The 25,195-nt window shown below is 42.1% G+C and overlaps 3 protein-coding genes across 7 annotated transcripts; 1 reads left to right on the plus strand and 2 right to left on the minus strand.

Moving 5' to 3' along the window:
• Positions 1-36: 36 nt before the first annotated feature.
• Positions 37-10,482, minus strand: LOC138199332 (copine-3-like). 3 transcript variants are annotated; one of them, XM_069151356.1, is made up of 17 exons: positions 10,404-10,482; positions 9,246-9,443; positions 8,912-9,091; positions 8,713-8,787; positions 8,518-8,589; positions 7,934-8,014; positions 7,729-7,818; positions 5,762-5,860; positions 5,518-5,604; positions 5,219-5,278; positions 4,944-5,077; positions 4,208-4,262; positions 4,022-4,073; positions 3,437-3,570; positions 3,047-3,283; positions 2,821-2,935; positions 1,624-1,716 (listed from the first exon to the last, which is right to left on the minus strand). In XM_069151356.1, exons 2-16 carry the CDS (start codon positions 9,405-9,407, stop codon positions 2,825-2,827), a joined length of 1,629 nt encoding a protein of 542 aa, XP_069007457.1. In that variant the 5' UTR covers positions 9,408-9,443; positions 10,404-10,482; the 3' UTR covers positions 1,624-1,716; positions 2,821-2,824. The 3 variants fall into 3 exon arrangements, with proteins under 3 accessions (XP_069007456.1, XP_069007458.1, XP_069007457.1); XM_069151355.1 differs by lacking the exon at positions 2,821-2,935 and having other exon boundaries at positions 37-1,716; XM_069151357.1 differs by lacking the exons at positions 2,821-2,935; positions 10,404-10,482 and having other exon boundaries at positions 37-1,716; positions 9,217-9,302.
• LOC138199331 (copine-3-like) lies at positions 10,453-19,679 on the minus strand. 3 transcript variants are annotated; one of them, XM_069151353.1, is made up of 17 exons: positions 19,599-19,679; positions 18,922-19,085; positions 17,709-17,888; positions 17,552-17,626; positions 16,598-16,669; positions 16,435-16,512; positions 16,262-16,351; positions 15,465-15,563; positions 15,296-15,379; positions 14,622-14,681; positions 14,359-14,492; positions 13,863-13,917; positions 13,375-13,426; positions 13,136-13,269; positions 12,446-12,679; positions 12,044-12,162; positions 10,453-10,546 (listed from the first exon to the last, which is right to left on the minus strand). In XM_069151353.1, exons 2-17 carry the CDS (start codon positions 19,078-19,080, stop codon positions 10,516-10,518), a joined length of 1,656 nt encoding a protein of 551 aa, XP_069007454.1. In that variant the 5' UTR covers positions 19,081-19,085; positions 19,599-19,679; the 3' UTR covers positions 10,453-10,515. The 3 variants fall into 3 exon arrangements, with proteins under 3 accessions (XP_069007454.1, XP_069007453.1, XP_069007455.1); XM_069151352.1 differs by lacking the exon at positions 10,453-10,546 and adding an exon at positions 10,674-10,803; XM_069151354.1 differs by lacking the exon at positions 10,453-10,546 and having other exon boundaries at positions 11,260-12,162.
• Positions 19,680-20,112: 433 nt separating this feature from the next.
• rmdn1 (regulator of microtubule dynamics 1) lies at positions 20,113-25,159 on the plus strand. The gene is made up of 10 exons (XM_069151359.1): positions 20,113-20,595; positions 21,727-21,832; positions 22,534-22,618; positions 22,941-23,100; positions 23,252-23,341; positions 23,434-23,489; positions 24,163-24,250; positions 24,377-24,407; positions 24,507-24,640; positions 24,759-25,159. The coding sequence occupies exons 1-10, from the start codon at positions 20,482-20,484 to the stop codon at positions 24,798-24,800; spliced, it is 906 nt and encodes a 301-aa protein (XP_069007460.1). The 5' UTR covers positions 20,113-20,481; the 3' UTR covers positions 24,801-25,159.
• Positions 25,160-25,195: the final 36 nt, after the last annotated feature.

Raw genomic sequence — 25,195 nt, forward strand, 5'->3', positions numbered from 1 at the left:
CACTACAACATCATTGAACCAAACTGGCTGTGCGTGTGAATCACGATAGCATTTCTTTAATATAATGACATGATTACTCGGACAAACATCTCTTTCATAATCTGATCACTTTACATACAAAATATTTAAGTAGTAAGCTGCTCCATCATGCCTGTTAGATTAGTTGTTTTTTCTTGCATTGCATATAATATATATATAAAATTCTGATATAATAAACATCCATGGCCAAGACAACTGGACTACATAAGGCAATGTCACAGTGATCAGTGCAAACAACTTAACAACAATATATATATATACATACACATAGACTCCGTGAAATGTATCAGGCCATTTCATAATGGTTGGTAAGGCTGGGTGACATGGACAAAATCAAATATCACGATGTGTTTCACAAATACCTCAATAAGGTGACAATGATGTGGGGATGACCACTCAAGATTTTTGATTGATAATCTTCAGTTATATGTGTATAATTTTATATAAATGACAACTGTATGAGGGTAAAGGCAAAAAGCAGAACAGCTAGAACAGTCTGGTAAAGCCAGAAAATGACATCACTGTACTGTAATGAGGCCTTTAAAGGGAGGAAAAGACAACACGAATGCCAAATCACGATATTACGATATCCAAATTCTAAGACGATATCTAGTCTCGTACTACAATATCGATAAAATATCGATAAAATGCCCAGCTTTTCTGCTTCCTCTTAAGACAGAGTGAACTTCTATTGTATATTCTGTGAACAAGCATTTTAACAAATAAAGCTCTTTTGTGACTGGTGATTAATCACTTCAAGGGATTATAACACTTAAGCACCAACTGGTATGTCAAATCAATTTGTAAAAATAAAAAAGATAAGAAAGGACAAAACAGCAACAAACCAACAGATTTCTTAGTGTAAAATCTAGAAAATGTCATATTTCAAACAAACACGGATCCATCAGTGACTTCAGGTCACTGAAGTTTACCTGAATTATATTTGAAAAGCTGTAGTTTTGGACGAGTTTCATGAATTCAACTGAGATGATTTTCTATGACAACATGACACGAAGTAGTACAAAAAAAAACTAATAAAGACGTAAAATAGGGATACAAGAGGAAATAAAAGCAAACACATGGAGAATCCATTTAAGTCCTCCAGCCCTTTCATGTAGACACTTGACTAACAGTCTGACAGACAAATGAACTGCTTGTTATGAACTCCTTCAATGTTTCCACATCGAGTCAAGTTTCAGTTATTTTCCTTTAAAAAAGTACCATGAAATAAGAAAGTACTTAAGTTCTTAACAGTTATGGCACTTGAGTCACTAAAATAACACGGAAGTGTCAGTGAATATCTGTGTTGAGACATGTTAACAAATGTTAGGAATGACGATGTCCGTGTCCTACGGCTTCACACCAAAAGTGTTATATAGTGTTCATGCACCCTGATGTGTCTACCACATCCATCCATGCTAGACTGCAAGGAAAGGAACCACTAATGCGCAGAGTTAAAGTGGACGCGCTTCCACAAATCCGGAAAATACTGTATGTTTGGAGACTATTGAGGAGGAAGGTTGTTTCTCAGAAAACATCAACGGGAGGTGCTGATGCTGTGAAGTCCGACTGAGCAGCGCCGCTGTGAGGTGGCTTCAGACTCATGGTGTTGAAGAAGCTCGACACCTGACCCGGGATCTCTGCCAGGACGCTCTGAGCAAGCGCTTCAGGGGGACACTGGAGAGACAGGAGCAGAGACAGAGTGACAACGTGAGACCGACACATATACACACATTCACAGGATGTTGGAGGAGAAAAGAGGGAAAACTAATAAGAGGCCAAATAAAAGCAGGAAGTGCAGGGAGGAGCTACTGGTGTCTTTGTGGATGTGCTACATCGCTACAACTGATATTGTTTGGTTTTGGTGACATACATTACATTACATTTAGCTGACGCTTTTATCTAAAGCGACTTACAATAAGTGCATTTCAACAAAACCCAGAACAACAGGAATCAAGAAAATACAATTTCTTCAAGAAAGCCAAACTACAAAGTTCTATCAGTAAGTGACATTTAGCTACTAAAGTTCTACTGTTCAAGGTAAAGTTTGAAGAGGTGTGTTTTTAGTTTGCGGCGGAAGATGTACAGAGTTTCTGCTGTCCTGATGTCGGTGGGGAACTCATTCCATCATTTAGGAGCCAGGACAGCAAACAGTCGTGATTTTGTAGAGTGTTTAGCTCGCAGCGAGGGAGCAACAAGCCGATGCAGAGTGGAGGGAGCGGGCTGGGATGTAAGGTTGGACCATGTCCTGGATGTACACTGGACCCGATCTGCTCACAGCACGGTACTCAAGTACCAATGTTTGGAAACTGATGCGGGCGGCTACTGGTAACCAGTATGTTGATTACTTTACCTTTAAATAAAACATTACAACATGCTCCCTAACTCCATGATATATTAATACAAAAAGTAAAAGTGCAATAAGAAAGATAGTGAGTATTGTGTTGCAGAGATATCTACTGAAGCATTATGACAAGCTCACAAAAGGCCCAATCTGTCTCATCATACCGACCCAAACCTCAGCCATCCAGTGGCATCCAGTCTGGCCTCAGTCCAACACAGGAAATAGGAGCGACTCCAACCTAACTTTTTTGGTAAAAAAGAAGCAAAACAGGATCTTTCCACTGCAGGAGACGGTAACAGGACGAAGGTTGATGCTGAACTCAGAACGCTTCTCTCAGACTGGTGAGTAAACTAATGTGATGAAGGGCTCAAACTGCGGATGAGAAGCAGGAGAGAAGAAGGGGAATGGGTCAGCGGTGTCGGTCGGGGTACTCCTACATGTCTAGGGAGGACTGGGGTCGCTGGCAGGCTTCAGGTCAAGTAAAGTGAAGAAGGAGGCCACTTGGTCAGGCAACTCTGCCAGCACGCTTTGTGCGAGGGCTGCAGTGCCAGCCTGAAATAAGATGTGCAAACAGTCACATGTATGACTTGTTTCAGGTTGTTAAAGAGGCTTCAGTGCTGCATGTCAGCAAACAGTTACACTTGATGATTTGCAGCAGCTTACGTTCTGGAACTGCCTGAATGGCACAAACTGCACGATGTCCCTCATGGCCGCCTCGCCGGTAACCGAGCGCAAGTTCCCGTCGTCTCCGTCCAGGAACTCCATGGCGCTGAAGTCGGCCCCCCCGACCCCGACGATGATGATGGACATGGGCAGCTGAGAGGCGTAGACGATGGCGCGCCGCGTCTCGTCCATGTCCGTGATCACGCCGTCGGTGATGATCAGCAGGACGAAGTATTGCTGTGACGAATCGACACCACGGGGACAAAACAAGAAACAGAAAGAAGCAGGTGGAGACATTTAGCTCAGTGGCGCCTGTCAGATCAAAAGCACAGACACAAAAATCGGAACTTTAAAGCTCCAATTGGACGACTTTGATTCGTGTCAACTCACTGAAGCGGTTTCCTGCTGCATGGCCTGTCTGCCAAATTGGGCTACGTGGTTGATGATTGGGGAGAAGTTTGTGGGGCCGTAAAGCTTCACCTGCGGCAGACACTGCTGGTAGGCGTAGACGACACCCTCTATACCTACAAAACAAACAGGATGAGTCCCATCCACATGTAGGCCATCAATTTATACATATTGCTATGTTGATGTAGCCCAACTGGGGAAAAAGCACAACGTGATGATTACCTCATGAGACAAGGACGAGCTGTGAACAGGTTAAAACTTCTGTTGAGATGTTGAAGCACATAATTGGAGACCCACTGATCTTTTCACTACAGAATGTTTTTCCAATACATATAAATTACTTATTCTGTCTGCAACAATGTAAAACAGAAGCAAACCCGTTGTGTTTGGTAAATGACTCACATGCCTCACACTTTATTTAAACTGCCGTCAACCGTTTTTCTGCTGACTGGCTGATCGATTAAATACATTCTGAGCAGATTAACGCTGACTCGGCTCCACGTTTTGTTAAATGGCCTGAATGTAACGTCCCCACATGGCGGCGTGAGTTCACGTTACTGTTGTTACCTGCACAAAATGGATTTGATGGGTCAAAGTTGATGGGAAACTCATGGCTGACCTGCGAACACACACACACACATTTTATAATCTGTGAAGATCTGAGTCACACTGATCCAAGATGAGCTCTTTTCATGTATTAAAGAAAGACCTGAACAAAAATAGAAAATAAACAGTCGTGACAGAAACACTCACGTTCCATGTGGGAGGGATCTTGGCTCCAAAACCAAAAGCAGGGAACATCTTGTCGCTTCGCACAGAAAGCAATACAGAATGTGAGATTACACACATACATATATGTATACACATATGTATATATTACACACACTTACACACACACAAAGGATTAGAGGCCCGTTCAGACATGGAATATGTGGAGTATGTAACACTGCTGGTTTAAAGAGATGGCTTTTACTTTAATGGCTTTATTCAGACATGCAGTGTGGCATCGAACGCTCGCCTCTGATAAATGTTGATGTTTATTTGTATTAATTAATATCCAGCATTGCACGAGTACTGAATGTAAGTTAGTGCTCTAGTTTAACTCTTACAAGCTCACATGCTTCATTAAGTGTTTGTCTAAAAAAATCCTTTATTCATTTAAAGCATTTGGAAATGAACAAAATACCAGGAGAGAGCTGTTGGTCAGATGATTTCTGCTGTGCGGTTATTACAGTTGTATCGCAAACGGGAAATAGTTTTTATGGACTCTTCTGATATAAAGTCGATCTACTGAAAAAACTTAAAATTGGCTCCTTCACGTGTTTTCAAAGTGACATGAGACCCACGTTACTATAAACGGGGATCTGACATAAAAAAAAAAAACTGTGGGTGGAGTTTGCTGTTAACTCTGAAGGATGGAAAGCACACTACTATGCTGAAACAATATATAGTGGATTTCTATACTGTACACACATAATCCTTTATTCACCTGTCGTAGTCCTGGATGACGTTACCAACTGCCCAGATGGCTGCCAGGTATTCATTATAGCCCTGAGGGTTGATGTAGTGGAGGGACTGAGGCAACTTGGGATCTCCATTAGAGCCTGTGAAATCAATGGCAATCTGTCCCCAGCAGGAGGCATTAAAGCTTTAATATACCCAGTAATTAAATAAAAACATCCATATCAAGGAAGTATTTTGGTTGTTTCTACAAATATATTCATGAAAAAGAGGGTAAGATTCATATCGATGTGCATTCCTCACCGTGAAGTTAATCTGACAGCCGCCCATGATGTAATCCAGGAAAGTGTACTCCTTCACCATCTGCACCGAAATATTGGTAACAGGAAGTCATTAAAAAAAAACAATACCACATATATACGGCAGTGTTGATCGATTACAGTTCAAACACGAAGTTGTTCACACATGTACACAATATCCTGGATGCAGTTGTTAAAAGCAGAGATCTACTGTTTCAGCCATTTCAACATCTGTGTTTTCCAACTGACTTCACGAGTGATGCAACTAATGATGTAAGAAAACACAACATAAAAGCACAGTACCTTGCACTGTTTTATGATGGTCACACCAGAGTTTTTGTATCCTTTCTTCTTCTGTTTTTTCTTGCTATTGATGCATTCAAACTCAGCCTGAAAGGATGAGAGACACACCGAAGAGGTGTCACGACACACGGTCATTTTTAATGTTTATGCTTCAGGAAAATGCCCAAACAGAGACACACACACACACACACACACACACACACACACACACACACACACACACACACACACACACAGAGCTCACCGCGTATGTTTGCGACGCCTGCTGGATTTGGCTGACTGTGGTCTCAAAGGAGCCAATGAAGTCGTGAGTCCCGCTGTTGTTGTAGTCATAACAGTCTACCTGGGAAACACACACAGTCCGGAGAGGCAAGACCACGTCAGTCACATTTCTTTGATTTTTAAATCACCGACATTTTACCATCAGAGCGTGGAAATCAAAGCAGGTGAGACAAAAGCATGCTATGGGTGTGAAGCTTTCGAATGTAAGGCAACGACCTGATACTAAAGGACAACTACCAGAAACACACACAAGCCGTCTAAACTGCCTCCTGCGAGGCGGGAGGACAGCACCTGCTCAGAGTCTGCTCGCGGCAGCTTCTGAACACCGAGTTGAGAGAACGGGGAGAAGACACACAGTATGGAGCAACCAGCACAGCCCAGACAAGCTGTGTGATGCTACGAGATCAACAGCTCAGAAAGCTCATGGGTAACTAAAGAAAAGAAAAAAGGATCCATCTTAACGGAAAACTTCTAACTGACCCGTTGGTTAACTTACTTGTCAATAAATAATGGAATATTTATTGTGTGATTAATATTGTGAAAGACTGTAGGCCACAAACACTGGTAGATCACTGAAAAGATAGAAGGTATTTTCATCATTTGGCCTCCACTTATATAAAAGGAGGTTTATTGTGATCAATCACACCTAGAAGCCTCATATATAATATTTAACAGGGAAGTTAGCAGCTCAAAACAAGGTCATTTTGATGTATTTTGCGTATTTACTGACAAAAAAAAGACCAGATTTTGCTGCATGTCTGACCAAGAACTGATGAATTAACTTTACACATACTTTAAGGTGTTTTTAGGCCCGTTTGAATCAATGTTATTGCTGCACTCCCGATATAAATGTTGAGATGAAGTACAGAAGTCAGTGATCAACCAGATATATTTAACAGGTAAGTTCGCCAACGGGCCAAACTCCTCCCAACTGCGTGTATTCCTTTAAGATAGACGTAGATGCGTCCAGGACTTTGGCAGGTCCCGTTACGGACACTGCATCCTGCACGTGAACAGCACTCACTGTGGTGAACAGGTAACTCACTTGGACTGTTGACCGGAAAGCGTCTCTTCCTGATAAGTTTGCTTTGAAAGAGTTAAGAGGTTGGGAACAAAAAAAACAAAAAACGACAAACATAAACTAATGCTAAAACAGCAAGATTATCAAACCCTCAGATGTGCACAGGAGGCCGTCAAAAAGACGTACGCAGGATTCACACGGTGGCCGAAGTTCAGTATTTTCATGAGTTTACACGACAAAAAGGGCTTCAATGATCGTAATGTTGGCTTTTAGTTTTGTTGATGTTCATGAAAGATTTCTACTGAAGATCCTGCAAGTAATGTCTGAGACAAGCTTTGAATACGATCGGTCCAATCTTTAAAATTATAACAAACTGACTGATAGATCAGCCGGCCGATATTGGCCCATCACATATAAATCTGTGTTTTTTACAGAACATAATGCAGATAAAAATGCTTGGAGTACATAAAAAAAAAAAAAAAAAATCTATTTATAGTAATTTATTAGTAGTAAATTCCCAGTAAAGTTTACTGTTTCAGTGTTTTGATGTTATTATTGTGGACAATAGGCTGCAAAATATCCTGCCTACATTACATATCTTTCTCACTTTTTGATAAATCATTGCAAAAAATATGTGTTTATATAAAGAATATCTGCCATTAAATTCAATTTAAATTCCTTAATACGAGTCATTGTCATTGACACCAGAAATTCTGTATCGGTCAATTTTTAAAATGTCCACATTAGTTAACAGCCAGGATGATACAGGACTGATCGATCGCTGAAAATAAACAACTATGAAAACTGGAGTAGCGCTTTTAAGTTCTACGAAACCCGATATGTCCTCACGATAACAACGTCGTGTTTGAGCACGCAGTAGAAAAGGCTGCCGTGTGCTGGATGTGTACCTTCACAGATTTCTCCACGTCGCCTCCACACAGTGACTGCAGCGGGATTCGAAACGGTCTCCATGTTGGGTTTAAGTTGTTTTTCACCACCTGCACAGAAGCCCAGATTAAGAACCGCCTTGCCTGCTGGGTAATTATATATCACCAGTATAAAATATAAGCAGCAGCAACACAGCTGCACAGCACACAATGAGTACATGTGTACCTCCGTCCTGTGAGCCAGCTGCCATCCAGTTTCTGTCTGCTTGTGGAACTCCAGGAAAGGGTCGGACTTACCAAAGAAATCCTGGAAATAAATACGAAGTGTTTATAATGAGGTGATTTCTGGGCACATCTCAAATATAAACTCTAAAATGGTGGAAGTGATCCATTTGTAGTTTAGCGTCACATGCCACCACTGCAAGACTAGAAGGACAGAACATTTATAATTGGGCCATATTGAGTTTTAACTTCTTTGTCACCGTGCTGAATTCACTATGCTAGATCAGCACATAACTGAGCCTTTTATTTTATATATATATATGTATATATATATATATATATATATATATATATATATATATATATAGTTTAATGTTGCTCAACAATCTCCACCATCATTAGAAAGTTGCAGGAAGAACTCAAGTTGACCAATGACAGCCCTGCAGTCTCCACACTGCACCATGGAGTTGGATTTAATGTCGTGAAAATAATGAGTAGTTGTAAAGTCCACAGTCCGAATTATTAAATGCAGTCAGATCATCTACATTCATATTTCTAAATTCATAATTCAAATGTAGTCATTGATACCTTTTTGTCCAGTTTTCGAGCTGCAACTTCAAACGCCAACACCCTGTTGTCTGTTCTCTCTTCTGCACACACCTAAAAAAAAAAAAAATCAACAGTATTAAAGTATTAAATAAGTACAAACAAACCAATAAACACATATTCAAAATGCCCTCATAGCTCCACCTGTCAGTGGCTCCCTGAATAAAACAAACTCACAGTGATGGTTCCTTTTCCTGCCGGCCTCTTGTCCTTCATAACAAGTGGTTTTGTTAGTTTCTTTGAGGACACAATCTGAACAGAAAGAAGCATTATTATCATGAGACAGCACCAGCACCACTTCCAATGATTTGTTATTCTTTACAGCGCTTATAAATGTTGTTGGAGATCATTTAGGACTGATAAATGCAGGAATAACCTGTCCCAAGGTACACTCCAGCTCTCCCAGGAAGTCGGCCTCTTGCAGACTGTGGCTGGCACTGTCAATATCGTGCACTTCAAACCTCAGCTTCTGCACCATCTCGAAGTAGTAGTCGAGGACAAGAGTCTGGGAAAACTTGGGACTAAGGCAGTTCTGGATTTTCTCCGTTCGGCCAATCTAACACAAACATACATTTCAGAATCAGCGATTATTCAGATTCGTGACATTTCCAACGTGACAGCAAAAAAACAGTTTCACTTAAAAATGAACGCTCAAAATCATTAAGAAAAAGAGCTGCTTACATCAGCTCAACAGGCTTTTCACCGCGTACCTCCGACCAGTGGGGCCCTGAGCTGTTCACGAGAAGCACACACACAGGGTCGGACTTGGAGAACGTGTCCATGTCGAGCAGATTCTCACACGAGATGCTGAGCGCCACCTTGGTCACGCAGTCTGTGGCGCCGGGCCCCGGGGCGACGACTGCTGCTGCCATCACAGCCTTGGAGGACAAACACTCAACACACAAGGACTGACAAACATAAAGCAGAAAATGGAGGAGAACATTTAACATGTCATTACTCCTGAATCAGCCAAGTTATGACTGAGCTGCTTTCTCGTGAATCACTCGATCCACATTCACTTAGCAGACGTTAATGTGGGTTAATAGTCCGATTTGGCTCCTGTTAATGGAGCCTGCAAGAGTTTCCAACTCGGCACAAATGATTCATCTGACACACCCAGAAACATGTAGGAAGGAAGGACCGAGTAAACCCTGCAAGCAAAAGCTGCTTTAGGAAATCAAGGTAGAAATGCATTAACGCATAGCCGGCGGAGCTCATTTCACACATGACATTTTAAGTGTATTACACAACGTCGGGGATGTGTTTGTAAATTCGGCCGACAGTTGATCCTATCAGCTCCATCACTTTTCTTCTTTTCCCAACATCACTGTTATATAAAAGCGAAAGTGAAGCGGTGGAAGTTTGGGCGGATTTGACCGGCGGTGCTGCAGTGAACGGGACAAACCCCAACCAGGGATGGACCCTCTGAGGTGAAGCCCGGGCTGCAGAGGTGCTGAACCGACAGCCCGACACGTGTGCTCGGTTGTAGTCTGTAGTCGGTGATAAGTTTACATCTGCAATACAGAGGCAGCACATCTGTCCACGACCGTCCGTTAACGGGACCGGTGGCCCGTACCGTAAAAAAGCGTTACTCGTCACACCACCGACTTCAACAACTAACGAACAAACTTAACGTTTCGCGCTTCTCAAAAACAAGATGAAGTTAAATAAAACATGACGTGTTTTTAACTCCCGTTAACTTGAAGAAGTTTGTTTTGATTGTAGCTACCAGTCACGTGATACGATGAGTAAAAGTACAATTTTACTCTCTTTATTTAGCGATATCTGATGAAAGCCGAGCGAATTTATTTTTTATGTGGACAATCAAAGCGACATAACGTGAAAAGGAGTCCGGTGTCGCAGCCTACCTTGCGGGCGACTTGTTAGCTGTCTGCAGCCGAGCTCGCTGACTCGGAGGTGGGCGTGGCCACGCGCGCTCGTTTCCTGTTACCGGCCGCAAACGTGAGCGCGCTCATCATCTCATAGGGCGAAAGCCATGACGTCAACAAACCTGGCCAAATAAAGAGGTGTAAAATGGTCACAAACACGCTTCTTGTTAAAGATGAGATGTGAAGTGTAATGCAGTCACCTCAAAGGCCTCTTTTTTCTTCTTTTTTTTTGAAGTATAGCTTTCAACCTGAACACTGATGTTACTTTTACAGATACGACGTCCGTGTTTCACTTGTTTCAAGCAAATGTCATCAATAGTGGTGTTTTACTTTGTAGTTTTGTCTCCGGCAGCTTAAGTCCATAACAGAAGGCAAGCATCTGAAAAATTGCAGTGACACAGTAATGTTATGGTTATACAAGGAAGGCACTGTGATTGGATCATAAGACTGTGATGTGACGTGTTTATGACATGTTGTTTCCTTCATCAGAATAACACCTCAATCACTAAAGAAGCACCTTCTTCATGGAAACAGTTCAGTCTCCTCATAGAGATTAAAACTAACAGCAGTGATGCAAGTAAACAGATTATATATTTGGCTGAAAGTCTCTTTTTCTCCCAGTAGGTTGCAGCATTTACAACTCCTCCCTCCCATGTCTCAGTGACTCTATCAGCAATTACTTTTTTACAGCCGCCACATATATTCCCTAAGACTCAAACACCGACGGCATCAGCTGATTTTCCTCTGCAGAAATTGCTTTGTTGTGCAGAAGCAGAAAGGGCTGAAGTCAGCATCACTTCAGTCACAGTCAAGGATGGTAACGCACAAATCAATCGGTGTTTCTGTTAATTTAATTTAAACAGACACATATGAGCACAGGAGAATACATTCACACATGTTTTGGCTTTGGCTTCTTCAGTGTGCAACAGTCTCTCCGTTTCTATGGTTGGATCCTTTTAAATTGTGATCAATGATTGTCAGGCACTTATCAGCAGAAGGAGAGGTGTCCGCCTCACTTAAAACCTCACAAAGTCTCCTTCCTTCATCGTCAAATCCCAAAAGTTCAACAACCAGAATCCAAACTACACGTACACTCACAGAATTATACACAGATCATACAACGGACAATTAATGCGGGCCATACGGGTGAATGCAAAAATAATTTCCAACAATTATGAACAACATTAAAGGTGAATGAAGACAATACAATGCATAGACATCTCTTAACAACAACGCATAGAAAAGTGACAGGTTTCATTTTTCATTTTAATATACAAGGAAGTCTGAAAAAAAACATAAAACTATTTATTTATACAAGAAATTAGAACATATGAAGACATTTGTAGTACACAGAGTATATTGTGATTACTCACTGTTAGCGTGCTCTATACATGCTGTCATGTCTCTTGGTCGCTGAAATACTTCCTTTATGAACGTTGAGTAAAGTCCACATGTCAAACAATCCAGATTTGAAGGTTGGTTGTATTTTTATATTTGTATTACCTCTTTTTTTTTTATTTAATGCAGCAGCGGTACCTTATCTTAGCTTTGACTTGCACCATTTCAAACACTGCATGTAGACAGAGGGTGAAGGAGATGCAGACGGGAAGTCTACTCACTGGGGCAGCTCGGGAGCGCTGGGCATAAGAGGAGGTTTCAGGTTGTGAGAATTGAAGAAGAGTGCCAGTTGATCAGGGAGCTCTGCCAGGACGCTTTGGGCCAGAGCCACACTGCTTCCCTGCAGCAACAATGTCAGATGAATGAGGACTAGCCCTGCATAGGGAGCATACTTCCTTATATTCAAGTGTCCACGTGTCTTTGGTATTGGCAGTTGAAGGTGATCAGTGAACTCAGAGGGGCAGTTGGACCTATTGTCATGAACAAAATGAACGTGAAACTAAATCATGAAGTGTGTAGTAATTGATAAGGAAATGTCCTCCACTGAATATAGACATAAATCCCTTATGTGTACATGTTCTGACTCTGAGACAGCAGTCTGAAGGATTTGTGCTTCTACTTACTTGAAAGTCTCTGAAGGGCACGAACTGGACGATGTCCCGGGCCGCGACATCACCGAAGGGCGACTGCAGCAGTTTGTCATCGCTGTCGAGGAACTCCATGGCGCTGAAGTCTGCCCCGCCGACGCCCACGATGATGATGGACATGGGCAGACGAGAGGCCTCCACGATGGCGGCGCGTGTCTGGTCCATGTCGGTGATCACTCCGTCTGTGATGATGAGCAGCACAAAGTATTGCTGCACAAAAACAGGGAACAAAATGCATCAGACACTGAAACATATAAGTTAAGTTAATTAAGACAGTCTAATATAAAAACGTATTATAATTCTTAGTTATTTCTGTATTTTGTTTGGCCTGTCACTTGATTTATAGTCAACATTAGCAACTGAAGCATCACCTGATAATGTATTTCATTCAGCTGCCATTACACACTTCTTAAAGTGCTGATCAGAAATCACAACGTCTCTGAATCTTGTCATAAAAGATTTAAAAAAGGTAACAGGAGAAGTTTGCTTTCATTATTATTAAATCAATTTGATGCATTAAATAAAGTATCTGTTGGATAGAAAACCTTTAGACAATCAAAGTTATCAGAAAGTTGTTGTCTCTCGAAAAATACGCTGCAAAGTCAATACCGGGGACAAACAGAAGATCTGATTGGTGCCTTTAAATCTTCCTCTGCGGCTACTTACTGATGCCACTCGCTGATAGAGAGCCTGTCTGGCAAAACAGGCCACGTGATTGATGATTGGAGAAAAGTTGGTGGGACCCCAGAACTTCAGCTGAGGTAGACACTTCTGGTAGGCGTGCACCACACCCTCGATGCCTGCAACGCAAACACACATGCATGACGACACGGAAGCACGAGTGCAACGTCACCGGACAGCTTTTTAACAGCCGGACCCAGTTGTGTGAGCAGGTTTAAACGTACCTGCACAGAAGGGATTGGATGGATTGAAATTGATAGGAAACTGGTGGGACACCTGCAGGCAGAAGTCATAACAACTTTGTTTCAGACAAACAGTCGACTTTGTTACATCACTCCCACGTACCTGAAGGTTTGTCTTCCCCCCCAGCAGGATGAGTTTCCAGACTGATGCAGCTCAAACCCCAAACCAACAATAATGAAGATGCTTTAATAAGTACAACAGTCTCCCGGCCAAGTTACTCTGCAGCTGCAAATGAAGGTTCAGCAGTTTGAATGAGTCGAATGTCTTCTAAAAAAAATTTCGTATGAATTTGGGTTTTTTACCGAACAGATGGCCAGTGGTGTCAACATGATCACACAATGAACAAAATCTGTGTTTTTGTTCGTATGAGCCCCGAACTATTGATATAAGGCAACAGTCAACCTAAATTATGAACACTGGGACATTGAAATCTGGGATGTCAGGTTTGTTTAACAACAATATTTCATACCTGGTAGGAAGGGGGGATCTGCGCTCCAAATCCAAACACAGGAAACATCTTATTGCTGCACAAAAAAACCCAGAAAGAATTTTTAAAAAAGGAGCTTCAAATCTAAATCCAATAAAATGTGATCATTGCAGGCCAGTAAACATTATTCCTGTAGCACTTTTAATAACAGAAGCTACAAAGTTACATTGCACAAGACTGACTTGTTTACAAGATCTTGTGTTTTTAAATAAAACAATTCAGTTGGAACCAAATAAAGTAAACCAAGAATAAAAACACAAGTCTTAGCTGAGCAGCACCACACATTATGTCCTCCACGTTGTTATGGTCAGGATCAAGGACAGTGAAACAACCAACCACCGCAGTGTAAAGTTTAGAAAGTTCTTCCTTCTGGCTGATCCAATCTAGCGTCAATCATGATCTATTATCCATTTATTATTTGAACAAGTGGCAGCTTTAAGAGGTAGATTAATGTAGGATGAGCACAGTTTGAGTTTACCTGTCATAGTCCTGGATGATGCTACCGACTGCCCAGATGGCAGACAGGTATTCATTATATCCCTCAGGGCTGATGTGGTGGAGAGACTGCGGCGTGTTCGGATCACCGTTAGAGCCCGTGAAGTCAATGCCAATCTGGGCCCGGTCCGAGAGAGGATAAGGGTCAACATACCAACAGTGTGTATATATATATATAAAGGTCCTTCAGTGAATATAAAGGTCCTGCAAGTTTCAGTGACTCGTGTTGTTCATTTCTAAACTCACAGTGAAGTTGATCTGACAACCGCCCATGATATAATCCAGGAAGGTGAACTCCTTCAGCACCTGAGGGGGGAAACAATCCATTAACTGAGCACCAAGAGACATCTGCAATATGTTTGAAACAATCAATCATTCGTAGCTTTCTTAAATTGCTCACCCAGCTGGAAGTTTTGTGTTGTTTTTTTTTTTATGGATTAATAACATCCTATGTTTAGTCATGTTTTCAGTGGGAGTTTTGTTTTGTTCCCAGAACGTTTGACCTTTAACCATCAATATCTTATCAGTTCATCCTTGAGTCCGAGTGAACATTTGTGCTAAATGTGAAGAAACTCCTTCAAGGCGTTCCTGAGATTTGACCAGTGAGCTTAACCTTTGACCTTCGACCACCAAAATCGAATCAGTTCATTCTTGGCACCGAGTGAACGTTTGTCACAAATCTGAAGAGATTCTCAGAAGCCCTTCTTAAGATATCACGTTCATAAGATCAGGATGGACGAACGGACAAAGTGAGAACATAATGCCTCCAGAAACGGCCATCGCCAGCACGGAGGAACAAAAACCACCAGCTGAAAACAGTCCTAAAACAAAGCATCATTTTTATTTGGAAAGTCCTTACTGAGAAAAATCGAGTGAAATAACAAGAAGAGTTGGATGTCTTTAATGTTTGAAATCATTACCTGGCACTGTTTGATGCAAATGACCCCGGAGTTTTTATAGTTTGCCTTCTTTAACTTTTTGGGGCTGATGCATTCGAATTCAGCCTGGAAGCAAGAAGAAGAGTCACATTTACATCTGTGAAATAGAAATAGTTTCACCAAACAAGATGAAAAAAACATGAAGTCTCACCGGGCAAATGTGAGTTCCCACTTGCATTTCAGCCAGCGAGGCCTTAAAGGTGCCGATGTGTGCGTGGGAGCCGTTGACCCGATGGTCGTAACAGTCGACCTGAGGACGCAAACAGAAAGACTCCCTGTGAGAGGTGACAAATAAAACAGCTCAGAGACGCGTATGAAAACATTACGCGAAACATTTTGACATGACTTCATAACATTTTTATTATTGTTAAAAAGCAGAAGTACGTAGGTGCTGGGAAATGTTAATTTTGTCAAGATGTAAAACGTAATAAATGTATAATTATCATGTCTGTGGAAACCATACAATGTTCTCTATTTATGGCCTGTGAGGAAGCTTCATCGTGACGTAAGCACTCTGCAGTCAGTTAATAAGTTCCCACCGGACGTGCACCATATAATATTTCACAGTTATATGTACAAGAGCGGTAAATGCAATGAGAGTAACTCAAATGGATAAAAAGAACAAAGCAAAAAAACGCACACCTTCACATGGCGACGTCACGAATCGTGCATACATACACACACCGCTTATCCAGCTGGGCCGTAAGCACTGCCTTGTTTTAAGTTTGGGGGCATGAAAAGAAAATGCATTTTACAGAATGAATTATTAGTAAGTGAGATCAATTAGTGTGATCAATCAAGCCAACAAAAGCTGAACTTAAAAATCAAGAAAGAACTCCACCGTTGTCACAACTCAGTATTGTTTAAGGGGCGTTAAAGGAAACAGGATTTGTTAATAGAGGCCGTTGAACAAAGCAGATTCATTCACAGTGAAAAATAATATTGGACCTTGATAGGTTTCTCCACATCTCCTCCACAGAGAGATCTCAGTGAGACGCGGAAGGGTCTCCACGTCGGGTTGAGGTTGTTGTACACAACCTGCAGCACACAAATAAACAGGTCACGACCAAGTCAGGAATAATTCACCAGCAGAAGAAGGAGATGATGATTAATGTACGCACCTCTGTCCTGTGAGCCAGCTGCCATCCCGTCTCTGTCAGCTTGAAGAACTCCAGGAAAGGGTCGGACCACCACAAATACTGAACAACCACATCCGATCAGTCATTTACACTTGAAGCTGTTTCATGCAAATCAGAGATGCTTCAAGCGTGTGACCTTTAGTACCTTTTTATCCAGCTTGCGAGATGACACTTCCATGTTTGCCACTCTGTTGTCTGTTATTTCTTCAGCGCTGATCTAGTGGAAAAAAAAAAAAAAAAAAACCCTTGAAGATTTAATTTATGCGGTTTTAAACTTTAGACTATTCGACGACGTGAGATAACTCAAAATGTTCCCGTTTTGAACCCAGCCATGGACCTGAAGGAGAAACTACGTGACACCGACGAGAGACAAGCAACCGATCAACCGTCACAATAATCAACATCAGACATATTCACACAATATGCCAAATTCTTGTAAAACAGAGGTGTATTATTCTTTCTGGCAACCCCCCCGAGCATTTTAATTAACAAGCGTACGTGAGGACTTCCTGTCTAAGTGCTGTGATCACGTCTGTTTGCTTTAACGGAGGCTGAAGCGTCCAGCATGGAGCCCAAACAGACACACACAAACATCCCTCGGTTATTTACACTGTTATCTGAATATCATTTGAAGTATTACTCGCACGATGCACTTTATGACCGGCGCTTCTCACTGCTGCTTTTTGCACAATACCGGACATTTTTTAAAAATCTTTTTCTGTCTTATTCTTTTATTTTTCTCTCTTTCAATAAAGTTTTTAAAACTTTATGTGTTTTTTAAATTTTTTTTATTCTTGTCAAGGGTGAAAGGAGAACTATAAAAGTATGAATTTAAATGTCCGGTGTCACCGCCTGTGTTTCTACCGGGCATTTGACAATAAAAAAATATCGTAATCTTTAATAAACCTCTAAAAATTCACGTTATACAGCAAATAAAAAACTGTGTTCATTCTTATTTGGCCCTTGCTGCTACACACATCGCAGCGCATCATGAACGTGTGCGATAAACAAGCAGAGAGGCTCGTCTACCTGCGTCAGTCCCAGCTGAGGCCTCATCACCACCTCTATATCTTGTATAAATGATACGGCGTCCACTCACTGTGATGGTCCCCCGGCCTGCAGGCCTCTTGTTCCTCAGCAGCAAAGGTCGGGTCATCTGCCTGTTGGACACAATCTGGACAGAAAACGACGCCATCAAGGACCAGACATCAGGTGGAGCAATATTTTTCCGTCAGGCTGACGAAGGCGAAGCTCACCTGGCCCAAGGTACATTCAAGCTCCCCGAGGAAGTCATCATCGCTCAGGTCGTACGTGTTATTGTCAATGTCGTACACACAGAACTTCAGCTTCTGCACCATCTCGAAGTAGTAGTCAATGACGAACTTCTTCGCAAACTTTGGATTCAGGCAGTTGAGGATCATCTCTGTGCGGCCAAACTAATACAAAAAAACAACAAAAAAAACACACGTCTAAAGAAGGATAGCTGTCACGAGTTACGCTGTTGTGTTATAAACTTTCTTCAAGGAAGTAGTTCAGACAGGATATTAAAAAAAAACAACTGTATATCGTTGCAGTTGCTGAGATTTCCAGAGCGTCTGTCATAAGTTTAGAAGATGTGAAGCCTGCCAGTCGTTTGAGTTTCCTTTGCCAGATCGGTGCGACAGCAGAGAGCTGGAGAGGATCGTTTGGCTGTTTTCTTCCTGCTGACTTTAGAAGGAGAGTCGGTCCGCAGCGAGCGGTGAACGTGAACTCTACGTCTGAGAGCTTTTTGTAAACGGGAACAGGACCGTTGTGTTAATAAAATAAATAATAATAAATAATAAATGTAATCCATTACAGTTCCTGAGAAAAAAAAATTCAAAATGTTCGTGATAACAAAGGAGTTGCATTCAAATATGTTTTTTTTCCTCTAGAAATGACATCACATTCACGTTTACATTTTCCCTCGACTGCAGTCAGTTGATCGACCAGCGTGTGATTTGTTTCGGTGGTTGCGCTTTAAAATCAAAACACACCCATCTTATTTCAAGTTATATTGAACAACCTTTAAGAAAAGTTTGACAGCAATCAGTGTTAAATTCTGTTTGGAGGTTTACGTCGATTTTAGTTTTAGATTCGATTAAATTAGATTTAGATTAGATTTGACTTTATTAATCCCACAGTGGGGAAATTCAGTCGTCACAGCAGCAAAAAGAAAACCAAAAAGCGCGCGCAATATGAAAAGATTTACAAATACGTACAAGATATAAGAAATAAGACAGATACAAAATTGTCGTTTGAGAATAAATACACACAGACTATATACACAAAAAGACAAATAAAGTAATTAAAACACAGCTACATTACTTATTATATTTTAAACAAGGTAACCTGTTGCACTTCAAAAGTAACCTGTGACATAAGGACGCGTCTATATTCAGCACTTTAATCCAAATAGCTGGCGAGTGAAACATGTGAGTGGACACTCACCTCGTACCAGTGGGAGCCCGAGCTGTTGATGTACACGGCACACAGAGGGTCCGACTTGGAGAAGACGTCCATGTCCATCAGGTTTTCACAGGAGATGGTCAGCTCCACTTTAGTGGCCAAATGGGTGGCACCGGGCCCCGGGGGCCCAGCTGTGGCCATGGCGACTGGATGTAAACACACACACACACAAACAACAACAACTTTACATCTCTCCGCTGTCACATTTCACAGAGAAGAACACGTTACCCTGAATAACAGCTACTTGTACTGATTCTTGTGATCTTACAGCTTCTGTATTTGATCTGTAGTTCATCAACATGAGACGATAACAGGCTGCAAATGTGGTGGTTTGACTCTGGCTCGTATAATGAAGCCATATTGGTTTTGTCATATTGCAGTTTTGATCCCTTTTAACTGAACAAAATACAAGAGGCTTAAAATGGCGAACTGATATAATTACATGGAGTTAAATATCTTATATAATAATAATAATTAAAAAAAAAAAAAAAAAGGAGTTAGGACAAAGACTTCGGGAACAACTTGTTATAGATTTAGCGTTAAACGTGCCTGCAGTGACTGAGTGGGTGTGGCAACGTCACAAAACCTCCCACAAACCCTTCAGCCGTTCACACACTACTTCTTTATATTAGTTGAAAACTCACTCAAGACTTATTTACCTGTTTAGTTGTTGAAAATATACAGTTTATTTCTGCCCCTGGTCGTTTATGAGGAGGCGACGTTTGTCTGACAACAGCAGTTGTCCGGTGGGGGAGGAGGGGGAGGGGAGGGGGAGGAGGGGGAGGGGAGGGGAGGGGAGGGGCGGTGGGCGGGGCCGGATCTCAGCGCTGGACAGATAACGGCTCAAAATAAATAAGCTTTTCACCGTTAACTCGTAATAAATAATATCATAAAGTTATGTTATTGACAGTCTGAGTGCGTCCGCGGTGCGTTTAGAACACTTTGCGCAAATATTAAATGAAAAAAAAAAAAAAAAAAAAAACACGTCGTATGTGACCGCACGGTGCAATAACTAGTTAATGTTAGGGCGGAACTCTCTCACGGGCTTTGGTTGTTTCTCTTCGACTGCATATATGAAAGGACACCGACGTCTCCGGGGTGCATTCAAGAATGGCGCTTCGTAACAGCGATATAACGCTGACAATTTAATTTGATTAGTCAGAAAACCTGACTGAGACAGTCATACATTTGTTGGATATTGTGTTGGATATCTATCTGGAGCATTTATTGTGTCTTTAAACCTGATTTATATCCGATAAACAGACGTCGGGGGTTTCTGAAGCTGCTGAATGGCGTATCAGTGTGTGTGTCGGCGCCATAGACTGCACATTAGTCCTCATACATCTTTATTGGACCTCGTTTGGGACTGTCAGAAGAAGATGTTTCATTTAGGAACACTATAACTCGATCATCTCTGACTTTTGTAGTTTTTTGTTTTGTTTTGTCACATGTTTGTTTTGTGCTCTTGAATGCTCCCTCCGGGCTCCGACTGTATATCAACACTTCTGTCCCTGCTCGTTGACTCGGTGGACTTCTGAGACGATGGCCGGGACACTGTGGACGCGGTGTGTGAGCAGGACTTTAGTCCACGTGAGACTCGGAGGGACGAGACGGTGCTTCGGGACCACTTTAAGAAGGACTGCTGCTGACGTCACTGTAAATAACTCGTAACTATGTCTGGTTGTTATCACTTAGTGGACAGTTTTATTATCATGCACGTCATTCACTCTGATCATGTGTGATTGACAGGTAGATGATTGATAGATAGAGAGACGGGGGGGGAGAGAGGGAGAGAGACAGAGAGAGAGAGACAGCGATGGAGAGGGAGAGAGAGACAAAGAGAGAGAGATGGATAGGGAGAGAGAGGGAGGGAGAGACAAAGAGAGAGAGACAGAGAGAGACAGAGAGGGAGAGAGAGAGAGTGGGAGGGAGAGAGAGACAGAGAGAGAGAGATGGATAGGGAGAGAGAGAGAGAGAGAGACAGAGGGAGGGAGAGACAAAGAGAGAGACAGAGAGAGACAGAGAGGGAGAGAGAGAGAGTGGGAGGGAGAGAGAGACAGAGAGAGAGAGAGTGGGAGGGAGAGAGAGACAGAGGGAGGGAGAGACAAAGAGAGAGAGAGACAGAGGGAGGGAGAGACAAAGAGAGAGAGAGAGAGAGACAGAGAGAGACAGAGAGGGAGAGAGAGAGAGTGGGAGGGAGAGAGAGACAATAGATATAGAATAGATAGATAGATATAGAATAGATAGATAGATAATAGATACAGAATAGATAGATAATAGATATAGAATAGATAGATAATAGATATAGAATAGATAGATAATAGATATAGAATAGATAATAGATATAGAATAGATAGATAGATAATAGATATAGAATAGATAGATAGATAATAGATATAGAATAGATAGATAGATAATAGATATAGAATAGATAGATAGATATATAACAAATATAGAATAGATAAATAGATAGTTACTTTATTAATCCCACAAGAGGACATGTTTTCGCTACAGCAGCATTATAGGTATATGAGGGCTTTAACACTGCAGCTGCATTAACATGTCATCCTGATGCTGAAGTGGGGGAGGAGGGGGGGGGGGGGGGCTGAACCACTTCATTGATTTTCAGTTTACCTAATAAACAGTCCAAGTCCAGTCATCTCCCGTGAACTGACCTGACAGTGAGGTGAACCTGGTGTTATGTGTGTCTGCAGCCCAGACTCACTTCTCATTGAGTCGTTTCCATTCATCTCCTCTATGTGTGTCCGTGTCTCTTCCTGTCCACAGACTGGACGAGCTGTCCTCCTGCTGGGGCTGCCGGTTCTCTCCTGCCTGGGTTATGGTGCTTATCGCAGGGTGCAGAGTTCAGCCGTGGTCTGCGCCTTACAGAAAGGTAGATGTCCAACTGTGTCCGTGTTCAAATAAAAAACAAACGTTGTTGTTATGACCCTTTTTTTTTGTTTTCTTTTTATAAATGCTTATAGTTTGTAGGTTCTTATAAGGATGGCAAAATGTGTGATAAAAACAGAATTGAACCTTACCGGGAAAAACGAAACAACAAAAAAAACATGAAATTAAAACCTGACGAGCACGTGACGTAAAACCAAAGCTGCCAAAAGGACAGCAGCTTCTGTTCCTGGTTCTGGATGAGTAGATCTCAACCAGAAGATCACGGCATGTTTAGGCGGTACAATGTGTTACCAACGACGACAGATTAATTTATTCAACATCAAGAATGAACACGCACAGAATACAGAGCAGATTACAGGCTGTGCCTTTTTTTTTCCCACCTCATTTAACGGATAGATGTTATTCAAATGCTGCTTTTCCAACTCCAACGCTGGTAAATACAAAAAGCACCAGTCACTGTTCGTCCTTGTGCCGTATCTCATCACAAATTAGACAAAAAGAAAGAGAAGGAAGACAAATAATAAATAAAATAGCATCAAATGGAACTAATCGAGGAACTCTTATGTACTTGGTTCCTTGATATCGCTGTCGTCAACAAATACGTGTTGTTTAAATGAGACCTGTTGAGCCGGTGTGAGGTTCAGTCTGGCGTTCAGAGGCGTCTTGTTGTGTCTTGTTGTGCAGAGGAGGTCATGGAGCAGGCCGACTACCTGTACAGCTGTGCAGAGACAGAGAAACTCTACCAGCTGCTGCTGCAGTACAAAGACAGGTGAGCTCATCCGTTCTCACCTTTCAGGGTTTTATTTTCACATCTTTTCCAACGCAGTCATTTCGCGGCATCATGCTGTTTATGTTTTTATTCTCGTTTTTTTTGTTATTGTTGTTGTTGTAATGAATGGGTTGAACGCATTGCCCACTACAGTTTTGTAATCCGACCACCAGGGGGCACCAGAGTCAAACACTTGAATACAGAGTGGGTTGAAGTTCAGAGGTGAACAAAAATGACCGGTTCAATCATTCATTAGGCCCACACCGCCGTGTTCCGGCAGAATCTCTATGTCGTTGTTGACGTTCTTCCTCTTGCCGTCCAGTGATGACGCGGACGTCCTGTGGCGGTTGGCCCGGGCGTCGCGCGACCTCTCCCAGCTGCCCGACATGGAGGCCGGACGCAAGAAGCAGCTGACGTTTGAGGCCTTCGAATACGCGAAGAAGGCGCTGGAGAAAGATGAGGCGTGTTTCGCAGCGCACAAAGTAAGACTGCCGACTCTCCTCCCATCACCGGGTTTTAGTTCGTGTCCCCTACAAAGTCACGCGCGTCGCCGTGATGGTTTTGTTCACGATGAGTTGTTGCCGCTGGATTTCATCATCAAGAGGTCCGATGTGAACGAGTTCTCCTCCACAGTGGTTCGCCGTGTGTCTCAGCGATATCGGGGATTACGAGGGAGTCAAAGTTAAAATTGGAAATTCGTACATCATCAGGGAGCATCTGGAGGTGAGAACATTTAGATAGCCATCATCATCTTCATCATCATCATCGTCATCCTGTCTCATTTAACTGATGTGAAACTTGTTGCTCTTTCCCAGAGAGCCATCGAGCTCAATCCTAAAGACGCCACTTCGTTGCACATTTTGGGTTTCTGGTGAGTCTTTGTACCGTAAATAATTCTGTTCAGACTTTCACACAGGTCCAGGAGTCCAGGAAGTAAAGATGGAAGAAAGGTAAGACTTCTGCTGGCAGTCAGAAATAACGCTCCGGTTCGTCCGTGAGGCCTGAAGGTTCAAAGAAAATTGGATTTAAAGCAGCTGGAAAGAAACTGTAAAAACTAAATTGCGTGAGATTTAAAGGTTCAAATTTCTATCATATGCTCCTCTAAGAGGGAGAAATAGTTTTGTCTTCTTGTCGATGCATTTTGCCACAATAAAGTAGGAATACTGCCACAAAACTTCAGCACTGCACACAAAGTGCAGATTTGCCGATATTATCACATCACAGAAACATCGGTATCAATCTGACGGCCGATATGAAAACTTTTTTTTTTTTTTTTTGCTGAAACAGAAGCTCGAGGTCAATTATTTTTAATGATTAAATTCCCTGTGAAGTTTACAGTTTCCGTGCACTCGTATATCGATATCATAATTTCTGGACTCTAATATCGGTATTAATCCGGTATCGGTCGCGCTCCAGTTTCAAAGCAATCCGTCTCGTGAGTTCCTGTAATATTTCAATTTGGATCAAACAACCGAAAGATGGAAATTATCCCACAGACACGCAGCAGTTGGGAGCTTCGGGTTATTTATTTTAATCTCCTTTAGGTGCTTTGCTTTTGCGGAGCTGCCGTGGTATCAGCGCAAAGTGGCGGCTGTAATTTTCTCATCACCGCCGATGTCCACATACGAAGAGGTGAGAAAAGCTCCGTCTTCTTACCAACTGCTTCACAGCTGACAGGAAACCAGTCACTCTGCTTTTATTATTCACAGTTAAACATCTGTATAAATGTTGAGGGTTGTGTTTTCTGGCCTCCTTCAGGCGCTGCAGTTCTTCCTGAAAGCGGAAGAAGGTACAACACGACTCACCGAGAACTGCTGACTCAGCCTCAGATACCTTAAAAAAAAAAAAAAGACCTTCAAAACCTTGTTGTCTGCTTTATTTCTTCCAGTCGACCCAAACTTCTACAGTAAGAACCTGCTGATGCTCGGGAAGACCTACATGGGCCTGAAAGACCAGCAGAGAGCAGCGCTGTGGCTGACCAGAGCCAAGGAGTACCCTGCTCACACCCTGGAGGACAAGGAGGTACAAACTGGATGTTTACCGTGTTGTTGTTGTTGTTGTTTCTAATGTAAAACAGTTGAACACTGATGGGAACGATGTTGCACGCTCTGATGTGAACGTCCTATCTGTTCCTCTGCAGGTCCATAAAGAAGCTGCGGACCTCTTGAAGAAACTAGGATGAAGCTCTTCTCACCTCCGACTGACACAATGAGGCCTTTCAGGACTTCGGGACTGTTAACAGCTGCTAACCAGATGTTTTATTAATGAGATGTTTGTAATTATGAATAATACAGCGGCGTTGCACACGCGCACAAATCACACGCCTACAAGAGATAACAGAGGAATGTCAATCATCTAGTTTTCTAATTTTGATGTTGCAGTATTTTAATCTTAGCGTTTATTCAGAAAACTGTAAATGTATCTAACCAACGATTCAATCACTAGCACGTGTTTTATTTGATTTTTTTCAACCGTGTGCATTTTAACTGAACTACAGACTTTCATTCCAGCAATAAAAAAATAAAAAAAAAGTGAAGATGATCCACCCTGAACACGGGAGGTGCTCTGCAGAGTTAA

Source organism: Embiotoca jacksoni, unplaced genomic scaffold (genome assembly GCF_022577435.1).
Source record: "Embiotoca jacksoni isolate LCO1_2020_lvr unplaced genomic scaffold, fEmbJac1.0.p SCAF_17, whole genome shotgun sequence".
Lineage (NCBI taxonomy): Eukaryota > Metazoa > Chordata > Actinopteri > Embiotocidae > Embiotoca > Embiotoca jacksoni.